This window comes from Gossypium hirsutum, chromosome A13, assembly GCF_007990345.1.
Source record: "Gossypium hirsutum isolate 1008001.06 chromosome A13, Gossypium_hirsutum_v2.1, whole genome shotgun sequence".
Classification (NCBI taxonomy): Eukaryota; Viridiplantae; Streptophyta; class Magnoliopsida; order Malvales; family Malvaceae; genus Gossypium; species Gossypium hirsutum.
The window spans coordinates 30,563,311-30,580,361 of record NC_053436.1 but is presented as its reverse complement, the minus strand read 5'-3'; the positions used below and the strand labels follow the sequence as shown (position 1 = coordinate 30,580,361).

Below are 17,051 nucleotides of genomic sequence, written 5' to 3'. Positions count from 1 at the left end.
CGGGTAGTGATAAGTTCGGGTTCGACAAAGGAAACGGTTGACGCAGCTAGATCGCTAGGAAAGCCAATCGAATCTTTGAACGAAATGGAGAAAAAGTTGCCTCAAAATTTTGGCAGCATAACATTAACAAAGAGTCAAAAGTTTTTAAACAAAGAAATGAACTAGCTATTTATAGCATTTAGAAGGCTAGCCGAATAGCCAACTTAAGCTAGATAACAACCTTTGTTTTCAGCCAATTAAGTTAGAAAATTCCAGAATATATTTAGGAAAATTCCTTGAAACTTTTCAGCCATGGAAAACGTCAATGGATAGCCTCTTGAAGCTTCTAGTATCTGAACAATTATGGAGGAGCTGAAATGAGCTGAATGGGTAAGCTTGAATTCGGCCAAGGGGGTGTACTTCATTAATTGGACAGCCTTGGTTAGCTGAAAAGAGTTGAGCTAATTAAAGGCAACTTGGAGCACCTCAATAGACCTTTAAGTGTGAAACCGAATGTGAACAGCCTCCCTTGTATGAACACATTAAACCGAACAGCCTATAGGTGTGAAAGGAATGTTCAGCAAATGTGAAAACTTTCAAATTGCTTTGGAGAGCTGATCAGACACTTTGAAAAGAACAAACAGCAGGTTGAGGTGGCTGTTGCAATAACTGAACCATCATGCCTCTTGGAGAAGAGAAAACAGCAGCTATCTAGCTTTAATGTCATCCCTACAATGTACCTGCACCTAAATTAATTCAGCTCATTAATTCAACTTAGACACATTAATTCCAGTAGCTCAAAGACACATTTAAATCATGTAATAAGCTAGGACAAATTAAAAACATACTGGAACTAAAACACATTAAATTCGGCTGCACTAAATAACAAGAAATAAATTCGTCCTAATTTAGACACTTTAAATTGCTGTAGCATAACACATTAATTTCATGTTCTGATTTTTGGACAAATTAAATACTTTAATATTTTTTGAGCTAAAAGTAACGTGCAATTTATTTAATTAATTAAAAATGCAAAGCTGGAAAAATAAAAAGGAGCTCAATTGAGCTGAAACGAGATATAGGTGCATGAGCTAGTGATGAGCTAGGGGTAAGCTAGTGATGAGCAAGGGGTAAGCTAGTGATGATCTGGGGTTAAGCTCGTGAGCTAAATCCGAGCTAGGTTCGAACTCGTAAGCTGGACTCGAGCTGGGGAGCTGGACATGAGCTGAATCTGAACTAGTAGCAAGTTGCGAGGTGAAGTAAAAGAGTTAATATAAGCTTCCTCGCTGCGGCTGGGCTGAGTTTCATCCCAAATTCGAGCTACAAGAGCTGAAATAGAATCTTTGAAAGCCTTAGCTCAAGCTCGGGTGATAGGGCCTTGTGGTAGCGTCTAATGATCTTTACTCAAACTAGCTGAACCGTTGGGCGCACTCGCATCACATCCTATAATGAAACCTTGCATGTGGAATCACGTGGTATTAAACGCAAATTAAATAAGGAAAACTCAGCATCATTTTGGCATAGGCGCTTGGGTCATATCTCAAAAGTTAGAGTTGAATGCCTTGTGTCTGATGGTATTTTAGAGTCCCTTGATTTCACAGGCTTTGATGTCTGTGTTGATTGCATTAAGGAAAAACAGACCAAAACCAAGAGATTGGGTGCAAACAGATCTTCAGACGTCTTAGAATTAATTCATACAGATATTTGTGGGCCATTCCCTATGGCATCCTGGAATGGTCAACAATATTTCATAAGATTCATAGACGATTACTCATGTTATGGGTACCTATATCTCATTCATGAGAAATCTCAGTCTTTGGACGTGTTCAAAACTTATAAAGCTGAAGTTGAGAATCAACTCAACAAAAGGATTAAAAATGTTAGATCTGATCGTGGTGGTGAGTACTACGGTAGATATGATGGCTCAGGTGAACAATATCCAGGACCTTTGAGAAATTCCTAGAAGAATGCGGTATTGTCCCACAGTTCACCATGCCAGGACCATCTAGTATGAATGGTGTAGCTGAAAGACGAAATAAAACTCTTAAAGATATGGTAATGAGTATGATTGCTCATTCTACCTTACTTGAGTCCCTCTGAGGAGAAGCATTAAAGACAACAGCTTACATTCTGAATAAAATACCTAATAAAGTAGTTACAAAAACACCTTATGAGCTTTGGACAGCTAAAAAGCCTAGTTTAAAGTACTTTCACATTTGGGGATGTCCAACTGAGGCAAGGCCTTATAGGCTACATGAAAAGAAATTGGACTCCAAAACAGTAAGCAGCTACTTTATTGGTTATTCTGAGCAGTCTAGGGGCTATAAATTTTATGATCCCATAATAAGGAATATTTTTGAGACGGGAACTGCAACATTTTTTGAGGATGTTGAGTTTGGGGGGAGAAATAAGGTTAGAGACATTGATTTTGAGGAGGAATTGGATTCTAACTCAATTCCTACTATCACTTTTGACGATGTTCAGGTTCTTATACCTATCATTGATCAAGAAGTGAATCCAGAACCTCTACAAGACAATGTTGAACAACTCCCCATTCAAAATGAGGTAATTATTCCAGAAGAACAAACTCAACAACCTCAAGAACAAGTGCCACTAAGGAGGTCCACAAGAGAAAGGAGAAATGCTATTCCAGATGATTATATTGTATTTCTCCAAGAACATGAGGATGATAATAGAATGATGGAAGATAATCCAATCAACTTTCATCAATCCATGAAAAGTTCTAATTCTCAAAAATAGATTGATATCATGAAAGATGAGTATAAATCTATGCAAGACAATAAAGTTTGGGAACTTGTCCCATTACCTGAAGGTGCAAAACCAATTGGTTGTAAATGGATATTTAAAACCAAAAGGGATGCAAATGATAATGTGGAGAGGTATAAGGCGCGTCTTGTAGCTAAAGGATATACTCAGCAAGAATGTATTGATTTTACAGAAACTTTCTCTCCAGTTTCATCGAAAGACTCCTTCAGGATAATCATGGCACTTGTTGCTCATTTTGATCTTGAGTTACATCAGATGGATGTTAAGACTGCATTTCTTAATGGCGACATTGAAGAAACAATTAATATAATGCAACAAAAAAATTTTGAGTCAAAAGACTCAAAGAATATGGTTTGCAAATTGACAAAATCCATCCATGGTCTCAAACAAGCTTTCCGTCAATGGTACCACAAGTTTCATCAAATAATTGTTTCGTTTGGTTTTAAGATGAATATTGTTGATGATTGTGTGTATCACAAATTCAATGGGAGTAAGTACATATTTCTGGTTCTATATGTTGATGACATTTTGCTTGCCATTAATGATATAGGCTTATTGCACGAAACGAAGAGGTTTTTATCCAAGCATATATCGGTTCAATCTTGGGGATGCCTCTTTTGTTTTAGGAATTCAGATACATCGAGATCGATCTTGAGGTATTCTTGGATTATCACAAAAGAGCTATATTGATAATGTACTCAAAAGGTTTGACATGCAGAGTTGTAGACCAGGTGACACCCCTGTCGTTAAAGGAGACAAATTTAGTCTTACTCAATGCCCTAAAAGTAACCTTGAAATTCAAGAAATGCAAACGATTCCCTATGCATCAGCTGTTGGGAGTTTAATGTATGTTCAAGTATGTACGCATTCGGACATTGCATACATTGTTGGGATGTTAGGCAGATATTTAAGCAACCTGGTATAGACCATTGGATAGCAACCAAAAGGGTTACGAGATATCTTCAGAGAACAAAAGATTAATGCTTACTTATAAGAGACCAGATCTTTTGGAGGTCGTAGGGTATTCTGATTTTGATTTCACTGGATGCCAAGATAGTAGGAAATCTACATAAAATTATATTTACCTGTTAGCCGAAGGAGCTATATCTTGAAAAAGTTTCAAACAGACACTTGTAGCTTCGTCCACTATGGCAACAGAGTTTGTAGCATGCTATGAGGTATCAAACCATGGAATATGGTTGCAAACTTTGTTACAGGGCTACGTATTTTGCTTAAAGGTTCCTCCAGCACATTTGAATCCTGAATTCTTATAATATAGGTGCTTTGGGAGACAGTGGAATTTTGTGGCCTGGAAAAGTTGGTTATATAATTTGCTCTAAAGTAATGGTTGCAAGCTACTATTTAATGAATTTATTGTTTCTTTGAGTTATATTAAAGATAATTTTTAGCATTTCATTTCTTCTCAGTTATATGTAATGATATGTAGAGATAGGATTTTTAGTTACCTTTGATGTCACAATTGTTGCCTTCAACAGATACGAGGTTTATCAATATAATACTAATGCACTCAATAAAATATTTCAAAACCATGCTTGCTTTGCTGACCAATTTCGATTGAACAATCAAGAGTTTCAGAGCAACATTATGAATGCAATTGTTGAAATTTACCGGAGATTAGAAAGCGATCTGAAGTTGGCAAAGACTCGTCAAATAGTGGAGGATCAAGCAGAGATAAAGATATTGCAAGAAACTATTCGAGAAGCCAATCTGAAGTTGGCCAGGTTAAAGAAGAAATAACAGCTAGAGTAATTGCTGCTTCTCATTATTTCATTCAAGTAAAAGCAGTCTAACAATCTTTTAGTGATTAATTGGAATGTTCATGAACTGATATTAATGTATGCTTTTGTGTGATGGTTTGTGTTTGAATAAAGAGAATGTTAAAGAACTCATGTGGTTTGATACTCTTGGTATTTTAAAATTGTTTTGTGTGGAACTGCAATCTTGTTTTTTGTATTTTTCACGTCAGTTTTACTGTCCATATTTGAGGTTAAAATTTTAATGCTTTACTAATAGACCATATTATTGTTAAAATTTTTGATAAATGTATGGCTTGGTTGTTTAAACCGGATTAGACAAGGCTAGATTGTTCAGTCAAATCAAGAATCGACTAATATATCAATTTAAAAAGACATTGTTTTGAGCCTGGATTTTTTCCCTAAATTTCTTCGCCTAAATCAGAAAAGGAAAATAAAAGTTCAAGCTTATTTACTAAACTAGTTAGCCCAAATCTAAGAAATAAAAAAAATTAATAAATGAGCCCAAGACTCAACCCAGTCCAAACCAAAAAAGGAAGAAAAAGTTAAACCTAAAATTTGTTCATGTATTAAATTTTTTAATCAAATTTGTAATGAATAAATGATGTTTATGCATTATTGTTATTTAAATGTATATAGTTTTTTAATTAATTATTTTTTAGAATTTTTATTTTAAAATATTAAATTAATCTAATCAGTTTAACCATTAGTCCAATTCTAAACACCAATATGCATGGTTGCATGGTGGCGAATCGAAGGACATGGAGCAATCAGGTAATGATGGAAGGTAGTGGCAAAAAGTGAGAAAACAGTAGCAAAAACAACAAATCAATCAAAAATTGCAAATGGAATAAAAACAAACATAAATAAATATGTATCTATAACTTCGACTTTCGTCGATTATCTCCCTAAGTACATGTAATGAAACTAAAAAAGGCTCGATCTTTATATATGTTTGGATGTAAAATATAATTCTCAAGCTATTTATTAGTTCTAACCTTTTGCTTTTTAGTTTAGAAGAAAATTAAATTATTTATTTTGCTAATGATATTTTAGCACATTAAATATACATTGCAGTTTAAAAATAATAAAGTAGGTTATATATTATTCTTATAATATTCATATTAAGAATGTTATTAAAGTATATATTATTTTATTAATTTTTTTAAATAAAAATTATGTTAAAATATGATTAAATTATTTATTATTAAATTATATTTAATAATAATCTTATTAAAATTTAATAACTATAATAATCATTAACTTAAAAAAATTCTTTTAATGGTACTTTGGTCATTTAAATTTTTTCCCTTATGCTATTACAATATCTATTCCATTCAACCAAACAGAAAAATATTATTACAGCTCTATTACATTCAATTCAACCAAACAACTAAATTATTGATTAAACTGTATTCCATTACAGTCCTTGTGACAGCCCAAAATTGACCCTAGTCGGGAAGTGGTTTCGGGACCGCTAAACCGAGTCACCGAAAGGTTTGAATGTGATGTTTATTGTCTAGAATATGTAATCATGAATGTGTGAAAATTTCAAGCTTCGATTTAGTTGATTGCATGTGAATTTAGTCAATAGGACTTATATGAGAAAATTTTAAAATGTGATAGGTCAATGCATGAGGACCTATTAGTGCATGTGGAAGAAAAAGGGGACTTGCATGTCAAATTCCCCCTCCCTAATATGTAGTGGCCGGCCATGCTATGGGTGGAAACATGTCACCAACATGTTGTGTTAGTGATGTATGGTAAGGAAAATAAAATAATAAGCATGATAATTAAATAATGAAAGGAAGGGTGATGAAAAAAAAAAGAAAAAAAATAATAATGGTCTCATGCATACACCCCATTGCCGTGAGCTAAAGGAAGGAAAAGAAAGGTTTTGTTCATCCTTTTTCAACCTCTTTTGACCGAAAATCCTAAGGAAGAGGATTAGGAGGAAGTTTGGCCATGCATGTAACTAGATTGAGGTATGTTTAATGTTATTCTTTGAGATTCATGTATATTTTAAGTTGTAAGTTCAAAATCTACCTAGCCATGGTTCAAACTTTGTTAAATGTTGGAGATGACATTCGGCCATGAATGTTACATTCTTGGTTGGTATTTTGATGTCTTTGGTGATGAGGTAAGGAGATGGTTGACTTTGGGTGTTTAATAAAAGGGTTTGGATGTGAGAGTGTGTGAGAAGTAGAAATGAGGAGTCTTAGCAACTCCATGAAGGTTCGGCCATGGTAGTTTGAGGATTAGAGATTTTATTTCTTGTTAAAAATTCGATGAATCCTAGTGTGTGAAGTGTTTGAACCAACTAAGGATTAATAGATGCATGGGTACAAAGTAGGAAGAATCGGCTACTATGGTTGACACCAATGCCGAATGTAAAGATGTTATAGTAAATAATGTATGTGATTTGAGTTGATAATGTGAAAAAGGATAATTAGATGTATTATAAATGATATAAAGATTTTAGAAATTATTTTGGTTAGGTGTGTGTATGATTAAGTATATTCGGCAATATACTTAAAGTGAGTACTTGATATTATATGGGAGTATGTATATTCGGCCACATGAGTAAATATATATATGATGTTAAATTTGATTATGTATAATGGGCATTAAGATGTGGAACTTAAGAAATGTAGTCATATGTGGAATTACATGATGTTATAGTTGACATTGTACACACATACATCCATTCGGCCATCAACATGAGTAATTAGTGAGGATGGTTGCCGAATATACAAACATACATAAGCATGTGTAATTGAATTATGAATGTTTAACAAGATGGTTAAACTAGTGAATTATTGATTAAGCTCAAGGAGCTAAAGGAGGAGAATCAAGCAAAGGCAAAGAAAAGATCACTGAGTAGCCGAGTTGGAACCGTCTTACCCAACACAAGGTAAGTCATTAAGCATGTAGTTGGTATTATTTCAAATGGTCATAATGTTTATGTATTGATGCTGAATGGAATGAATAAATATACATATATATATATGCATGTACGTATGTGATGATGAAATTGTTGAATGAAAAGAAAAGAGGTAAGATGTACTGAGTTGTTGATCTCGGCACTAAACATGCGGGTATAACCATTTATGACCATGAGATTGGCGCTAAGTGCGCGGGATTAAATTGTACAGCACTAAGTGTGCGATTTGACTATGTTGCACTAAGTGTGCGAAATGAATATGATGCACTAAGTGTGCGAATTGACCATGCGGCACTAAGTGTGCGAGTTTGACTATGTAGCACTAAGTGTGCGATTTGATTACGTAGCACTAAGTGTGCGAGTTGATTATATAGCACTGAGTGTGCGGACTCAATATACATTCGTGAATCATTATGGACACTATGTGTGCGACACTATTGAGTCGATCGCGGACAGCGGATCGGGTAAGTGTCTTGAGTACATGGCTAATAGGTGCTATGCTTATACTTGGTGTTGAGCTCGGTAAGTTTGAACCTATGTGACAAATATACTTGAAGTCACGTACATAAAATTTATCGTAGGATGGGTGAAAGGCCGTTTAGTCGTTTGATTGTAACGAAAATAAATTGATTTATGAAAATGCCTCAATGTCCTGTTGATGAGTATATGGAATGTGAATGCATGGATTGATATGAAACTGAATCGATAGGTTGGAGGAACTATGGTATGGTTCGGTATGGATGGAGTAAATTGTCTCGTTCCATTTTGTTTCCTCTTGTGATAATGTTGTTGATGGATGGTAGTGCATTGCTTATGACTTACTGAGTTATAAACTCACTCGGTGTTTCCTTGTCACCCATTATAGGTTGCTTGGACTCATCTATTTTTGCGGGGTCAGGCCGTCATCGAAGTCATCACACCGGATAGCAAGTTTTGGTACTTTCTTCTTAGTTGGCTTAGAAGAACATTTTGGCATGTATAATCTATTACGTTGTTTTTGAACTTTGGCATGTAAACTTTAAGCCATGCGAAAATGGCACGAATGTTCGATTGAGTTGGATCAAGGGTAGGCATGAAATGGACCTAGTTACTTTCGTAACAGATGCTGGCAGCAGCAGTGTCATGAGATTGAAAAATCACTAAAAATAGTAGGAGTGGAATTAATTGATGAATAAATTATGTAATCGAAGCTCGATGAGTCTGTTTTCATGAGGAAGTAACGAAAAGATCATATGGGCAGTATATTAAGAGATAATCAGATTTTTGTGGGACAGGGCCAGAACGGTTTCTGGATTCCCTGCTCCGACTTTGGAAATTCATTATAAATTAACCAGAGATAATTAGGGCTCGTACCATATATGTACAGATTCCTCTCTGAGTCTAGTTTTCATAGAAACAAACGGCATCAGTATTGAAGCCCCGTGCAGGGAGATATCCAAGTCGTAATGGGCAAAGGTCAGTGTAGTCGACCCCTGCAACATGGGAGACTTTGACTAATAAACTGTACTAATTGGCCCGACCAAAAATTCTAGAAAAAAATACATAGATGGACACATGAGTCTAGTTTCTGGGAAAAATCACGAAACTGATTTTTGAGTTACGAAACTCAAGATATGATTTTTAAAACGACTAGTACACAGATTGGGCAGTGTCTGGAAAATAAATTTTATAAGGGGTTAAAGTCAGTTAACACCTCGTGTTCGACTCCGGTGTCGGTTTCGGGTTCGGGGTGTTACAGTCCTATTCCATTCCCTCCAACCAAATGTGCTGTTAAGATTTTCCCATTTCCCGCTTTTTTATATTTTTATTTTTATTAACAAATCTAACCTTTTGTTTAATTTTTCAATTTTAATTTGGGTCATCAAATAGTCGAATCAACCAATTATTTTGTTTAATTGATTGAATCAAAATATCAATTTAAAATTTTCAACCATAACTATGATGTGATTGAAAATTTGTATGTGATGAAAATTAAAAGCATAATAATAAATTTAGCTCTTAACATTTACCTATATTGTTATTTTGTTTTTATATTTTTATCACTTTAACTTTTGACCTTTGAAGTTTAGTCAAATTGTTTTGTTTTGGAAAGAAAAAGTTACTAAACTAATAAAATCTTAATAGCAATAAAGTGACAACTTGCATAATAATTCACATGTATTTCTTTACTGATATAAACAAATTTTTTTATAAAATACACGTGAATTGTAACATGAATTATCACATTAATACTATTAAAATTTTGATAGTTGAGTAAACTTTCCATCTAAGAAAATGCAATATAACTAAGATTTAAAGATTGAGAAACAAAATAAGAAAAATAAGGTTAGGTAAAGCAGGCAGTGAGTGGAAAAAAATATCTGAGGAAGCTAATGTATCAATAAACTAGATGTATGAATTACAGAGCTATATAGATTCACAATATAACTACCTAAAAATTGGAACCCACCTTCCAAATCATGTAGGGTAAAGATGTTTTTTCCCTTCTCAACCATTGCCTCAAATTTCTGACATAATCATGCATATGAGAAGAGAAATATATATGTGAAAGTTCATGATGAGAGCCTTTTCAGTTACGGAGAAGTCATGATTGATTAAATAACATCAGATCAGAGCAAACATCCTGTAATATAAGCCATAGATTTTCCAAAGGATTTTTTTGTTTTCGGCAAGGAGAGGGCGGGTTGAGAGTATTTTTCAATGTCATTTTCCTTGACAACAATTGTGACAGGAGCGACACCAGTGCCAATGCCATGTGCAGCATTGCCATTGCCGTTGACAAGAAGGAAAACAAGAGCAACAGTTTCCGCAGCAAGATAATTTCGAGGGTGTTGAAGATGACAAGGGCTCTTGTTCTTCTTCTCGTCCTTGTCTTTGTTGCTGTTGCTGTTGCTCCTTTTTTTCTTCCATGGAAACAACATTTCTGCCATCTTCAAGGCTGCAATGATCCAATATAAATTAAGTTGCAACACCTACAATGTAACTGCATATGACATGCATGAGCACATATGGTATGCACTATGCAGCAAGCAATAACTGCATAAAAAGCTACAAATTTCTATATTTTTATACATACATACAAGTTGGCATGTCGAATATCAGGTTCACATTAACAACTACATAGATCCCAGGGAAAGGAATTAAGGCATCTATCTTGTTTTGCATGGAGAAAAAAAGCTACAAATTCTCATTCCACAAGGCATATATATAATATAACAAGTGAAGCACATGATTGTCAAAAGTAGGATTATTGGTGAAAGAGAATGGTGTTAACTTACACTGGAAAGGCAAAGGAATTTACACTGGTTCCAACATCGGAATGGGTGGGTGAGGTCCAGAATCTCGGTGGATATGTTGGCTTTTCCTCATTTGGTTCTTCAGCACTTGGGTCTGTTTTATCCTGTGCACCATCATCTGATATCAAAGTTCCCTCACTCTTTTCAAATTCAACACTCTTTTTGTCAGTGGATGGGCTTAACGCGAATAACTCCTCATCTGATTTGGAAAATTCTCCGGATTTTGAGTTCAGAAAATGCTCTCTGGAGAAACTGTTGTTCTCTACTTGAATGCTAAATAATGACTCATTAGAAGCAATACTCCAATCTGCAGGTGTTAAGGAATTTCTTCTTTTGAAGACCGAAGAGGAAATCCTATAAGGATCATATCCTCCCTCTTGGTCCATCATTTGGAGTGGAGGGGATATTGTCACTGTTGGTCCATGTAGAAAACTAGGAACTCGAGATGTAGATGTTGCAGTAGCAGAGACATGATGTTCATCATCACGTTTAGAAGAAGAAGTGAAAGCTATGCCTGATCTGGAATCTGATAACTTTTTATTAGCTTGAAACTGATCATCTGTAGATGAAGTGGATGAGGATGAAGAGGACAGTCTCTGCTGTTTGGCTGAGACGACTTTACTACTTTCGGTTCCATTGAATACATCCTGGTTGAAGTAAAAAAGCTCACTTGCAACACCAAGTTCTATATGTTCTTGTGAATGATCACTGGTTCCAGTACTCGTCCCACTCGAATGTGTATAACTTTGGTTTCCAACAAGTTCCGGATGCATCAATGAATGCTTACTGATTCCATTCCCATCACTTTCCTCTGTGCCTGTTTCTGAACACTTACTGGCTCCCTTCCCACGGCCAATGTCCATAACTTAAAAAAAGGAACTAGGTGAAATCCAAATTAGGTCGCCATTTCCATGAAGAGTTAAGAGGTTGACATTGCCTAGGAACATAAACCCCTTTTAATACTAAATTCATCCATATCCATACATGAATGAAGCAGGGATAAATGGCAAAAATTGAAGGAATCTGTAAGGAAAAACATATATATATATATCCTAAGCAAATGCAGTTCATCATATCTTGACATTTTACCAAACAGCATGTTTTGCAACATTAATTCAGGAAAGCTAATGAATACATTCTTCAAATTTCAACTTTTAACATCTTTCTTGAGGACGTTGGGGAAAACACCGCATGCTGTTCTATGTGGATGAAGCAATTATTTTTTAAAATCATATATCTGATAAAGAATAAGATATTGAAGAAATTTTGCAATCAAGTTTGAAATTTGTTAAAGGTCAGACCCTCAACACCTTCAGCATTGACCTTTAATGGGGGGTTTTGTTTCCCAACTCAAGTTTCTAAAACAAAACAAGTATGCATGCCTGAGAAAGTGAACCATTCGTAATTGCGCATGATCATAGATGAACTCACCAATAACATATAAGGCATTTATGGGTGGAAATGTTAAATAAAGTATGAGTTTGAGTCCAATAATGTATAAAACTTGGGTTTAAGCCTGTTTATACGCAATTGTGCATGACTCTTCTTCTCAAATAACTTAGCAAAACAAACGTGCATGCTTGAGAAAGTGAACCATAAGTAATTGCGCATGATAATAGATGAACCCAATAATATATAAAACTTGGGTGGAAATGCTAAATAAAGCACTAGTTTGAGTCCAATAATGTATAAAACTTGGGTTTAAGTATATTTATACGCAATTGTGTATGCCTTTTCTTCTCAAATAACTTTAACAACCCCCCCTCACCAAAGCAACATGTTCTGAGGGTTAGACCCTCAAACAAAAACCTTGAATTTTGATAACGTTTTTCTTCGCTAATTCATCGAACAAACAAATTTGTCTCTGCATTACTTAAAAAAAAAAAAAGTTCAACTCTAAATCATCGACACCATTTTCATCACAAAGATAAGCTACAATTATCAAATCATTCAACCAATAATCTTCAAAACAGAAAATTTTAAAAAATTAAAGAAAAATCATTGAGAAAGAGAAAAAAGCTTAATTTGGAACATTAAGCACCTGCTGAAATCAAACTCGTCGGAGGCAGCCTCCGACCCTCAACTGCCTTTCTGCGTTCAACAAGTATTTAAAATTCGCATTTACATATTAAATAAAAAATTTAAAAAATCAGACATTAAAAAATACAAAAACTTTGAACAGGTATTTGACAAGCAAAATATCAACCATTTTTTTTTGAGTTATGATTTGTAAGTAAATGTTGTAAAAATAATTAATTAAAATTAAAATTAAAAAAAAGAAAAGAAAATTGTAGGAGACAGATTGTAGTTGAACGGAGTAGCGCTTTTTTCTGAATTTCTGTTTTATTTTGTATTTTGTAACTAATTTCACCATATCTGTGTTTGGCGCCATCTTTTATCATTAATTTTTGGGTAAATTCCATTAGTACTCACCCAACTATGTTTTTTTTGTCAACCCAATTATGAAAAGTTACAAAATAGTCACTTAACTATTCAATTTTGTCTTTTTTGGTCACTCAACTATGTTGGATTTTTGGATGTTTCTATTTTTACGTTAGCCAACTTATGACCCTAAAAAACAAAATTGAATAGTTGTGTGGTCATTTTTTAACTTTTCATATTTAGGTGACCAAAAAAGAAATATACTAATAATTGGGTAACTATTTGTAACTCTTTATAGTGGAGTGACCAAAAAAGAAAAAAAACTATAGTTGGGTGACCTTAACTGTAGTTTACCCTTAATATTTTTTATTAATATTGTGTTTGATACTGTTTGGTTTTAATATTCAGTTTGGTATCTGATTTTTTTTTTTTGGTTTTAATTTGGCACCTAAGTTTAGCTTCAATTGGTACTAAGCCTTTTTCTTCTTTCCCATTTAAGTATTTTTTTTTTACTAGAGCACAAATGTCAAATATTCATTAGGCCACATGATGTCGATCGGTCTAAGTACCAAATTAATCATTGAGGTCAAAATCGAGTATGAAATTAAGACAAAAAAATCAATTACGAAAATTGTGTAACATCCCGATACCCGAGTCGATCACCGGATTCAAGCTATAAGGTGCAACATTCATTGTCGAAGCAACTACAATCAAATTACATTCGATTTAAAACAATTTAACATTCAAGTATAAGTAAAACATGTGCATAATACGATACATAATCATTTTTGGGAATTATACGAGCTTACGAAAACTCTATTACTACCCGAGGTCAAATTAGGACCAAATTGTAAAGAATTCATAATGTCAGGTTGACATCACAACTTCAGGAGTTCCTCGTCATGACGCAACATACTGACTTGGCTTGTCGGGACATTGAGAGTACATTGTCATGACGTAACTCTCTGTTTAGTCTCTTCTCTCGCGACGTTGAGAGGACCTTATTGCGACGTGATTGACTATTTAAACACTTCAATATCTATAAATTCTAATAACATACCAATTGTATTTATGCCAAAACATACCAAAATGGTAAACCAAGTTAACTTTTAACAACACTTGTTCAAAATGATCATTTGAGATACAAAATTGGTTCAAATCTTAGGTGCATGTCATATACTAAACGAAAGAGAACTTTACAAATATTGTTTAGTCGGGGATTGCCTCTTGGATGCTGGAATTACTTATAGGGACTTTAAGATGTACCTATATCTACGCACAAAGAAAACAAACAAGATGTTGAGTGATAAAGCTCAGTGGTATTTTCATATTCAAGTCAATGCAATAAAAGCTTATATCAATTGTATACATCCAATACAAATTCTATTATCACCTAATTCATATACCATTCATACAAATTCTTATTCAATACAGAAACCAAAAAATGCTACTAAGAATACATTTACATATTATAAATCAAACCATGCATAACCCAATTAACCAATCTAATATGCATATCATTTTTACATTCTAATGTCAATAGAGTTCACAATCATATTCAATACCATAACAATATAGATATAAATCATTTTCAAATTGAATTGTTTAATTCGTGAAATTCTGTTTTGGCCTTTCGGGCTCATATTTTAACACACTAAAAGTCTCTACAATATGAAAGCAGTGAAAAATTGAGATTTTGTCCTCAATAAAGTGAAATAAAGAGAAAAAAAAAGGAAATAAAAGTGATAAAAATGGGAGAAGTTGAGTTATATCAATTAAAAAAATTCTTGATTAAGAAGTACATTATGATGTATTGATTCAAGTAAGGAATAAATCATAAATGTGAGAAAATTTTTGTGGCCCAAGAGTAAATACTCAAAATTTGAAGGGTTAAAGTGTAAATATAAAAAAGATGAATGGCCAATAGTGTAAATATTTAAGGGTGGAAGGATAAAGAAACTAAGGAAAATGGATGAATTAGGACCAAACTGAATAAGTAGAAAAAAGTATGAGGGATCAAATTACAATTTTACTAAAATAAGTGATGATTCAATGGAGGAATTTTGAAGGATCATAAGGGGCAGAATGGTCATTAGCAAGAAAGATAATTTTGAAGAGTAATGATAATTTTGGTGATATTTTTAATTACTTAATTAGATAATGTTATTTAATTAATATTTTAATTATATTTTTAGTAATATTTTATTATTAAATGATTAATATAAAATGAAGGAAATCGTCCTTTTTCCATGCTTTCAATGTGAATGGGAAAGGAAAAAGAGAGAATTTTGCTTTCATCACAAATTGTTTTTTCCAACAAAAATCCATCATTTTCACCTAGAAACCAAAAGAATTTTCATAGCCACCAAGAGAGAAAAATGATAAGGAGGACATGAGGAGCTAGAAATATCAAGTTAGATTCAAGAAAATAGAAGTTGGAAGAGAGAAAGTCATGTTAAAGTTTGGTTTCAAGAGAACAATGTATGGATGTTAAGCTTATATGTTGTTTTTGAGTTTAGTAGTAATAGAGAAATATAGAAATGATATTAAATTCAAGATTTCTTAGGGAAAGTATTATGTTTTTGACATGTTGATGAAGGAAGAAGTGAGAAAGTGAATCAAATGATAAAGAAAAGAGAATAACAAGTGATTTTGGATAGAAAAGAAGTAAGTACCCATGAACTTTCTTGATATTTAAGGATTATAATGTGAACTTAGTGTATTAGAGTTGTGTGACCCAAATCCTTGTTAAAGATAATATAGTGGTAAAGTTATGGATCTATGTACGAACCATGCATCACAAGTAGAATCCATATAGAACTACACTTTTTCTAATTGACATTGATTAGAATAAGGTTTTTCAACCTTTAAATAAATGTAGTTGAAACTCCTCTTGTATCATTAAGTTTTCAACACTAGTGAATTTCTCCTCCTCTGCTCGTGGGTTTTTCCCGAAAGGGTTTCCACATAAAATTTGTGTATGTGTTTTTTTTTTACTTTTTTTCTTTGCAATCATTCTATATTATCATTATCGGCGTTAGTTTTAACATAGTGAGATATTAGTAAGTTAGTGGAACAAGATGTGAAATGATTTAACATAAGAAATAGGAAATTATAATAGAAATATATATAATAGATGTCCTATGTAATAGTGAAAAATACACAAAGTATTGAATAAGTGAAACTATGAAAAAATACGAGGAAACTAGGATTAAATTAAAAGGCTTAAAAACTATATGTGGTAGAAATAATATAAGTGAAATACATAGAAATTGGGTATGTAAAATAAGATATTGGGATTAATCATGTGAATTACATGAAATAAGAAAGAAAATTTATTTACTATGATTAAATAGTGAATAAAGGACTTTTATGTTAAGAGGTGACTAAATTGAAAAGTTATAAAATTTACAAGAAAATATTGATAAATAAAAAATATGTTGAAAAATAAAAGAATATATGAATATTGTATTCCAAACTACAATTATTTTCTAAGTTGTGGAAATTAGGGGCTATATCGTGAATTTGGAAAAATTTATGTTAGAAACAGTAAAAGTGAAGTGCATACACTTAATATGTAAAAATAGTTATTGTGGTGAATTATGGAAATATTAAATAGTATTCAGATATGTTATATGTGTTATTGAAAGGGAAAGATATTGTTACATGAAATGTTGTAATGATGACTAAATTATAAAGTATATAAAAGTGTTATGTGAAATGTATAATAATAATTGTTAGTGAGTTATGAAAGATTATTAAATATGAAGACAAGTTACATGTGTTATTGAGAGTGGAAGACATAATTATACTAAATATTGTTACAATGATTAAATTGTGAAAAAGCGTAAATGTGATATGAGTGCATTATATGATTTGCCCAAGTAA

General features: G+C 33.1%; 1 protein-coding gene across 1 annotated transcript; it reads right to left on the bottom strand.

The window, feature by feature from the left end:
• Positions 1-9,626: 9,626 nt before the first annotated feature.
• Positions 9,627-12,990, bottom strand: LOC107888069 (uncharacterized protein DDB_G0271670). The gene is made up of 3 exons (XM_016812236.2): positions 12,823-12,990; positions 10,764-11,718; positions 9,627-10,423 (listed from the first exon to the last, which is right to left on the bottom strand). Exons 2-3 carry the CDS (start codon positions 11,642-11,644, stop codon positions 10,189-10,191), a joined length of 1,116 nt encoding a protein of 371 aa, XP_016667725.1. The 5' UTR covers positions 11,645-11,718; positions 12,823-12,990; the 3' UTR covers positions 9,627-10,188.
• Positions 12,991-17,051: the final 4,061 nt, after the last annotated feature.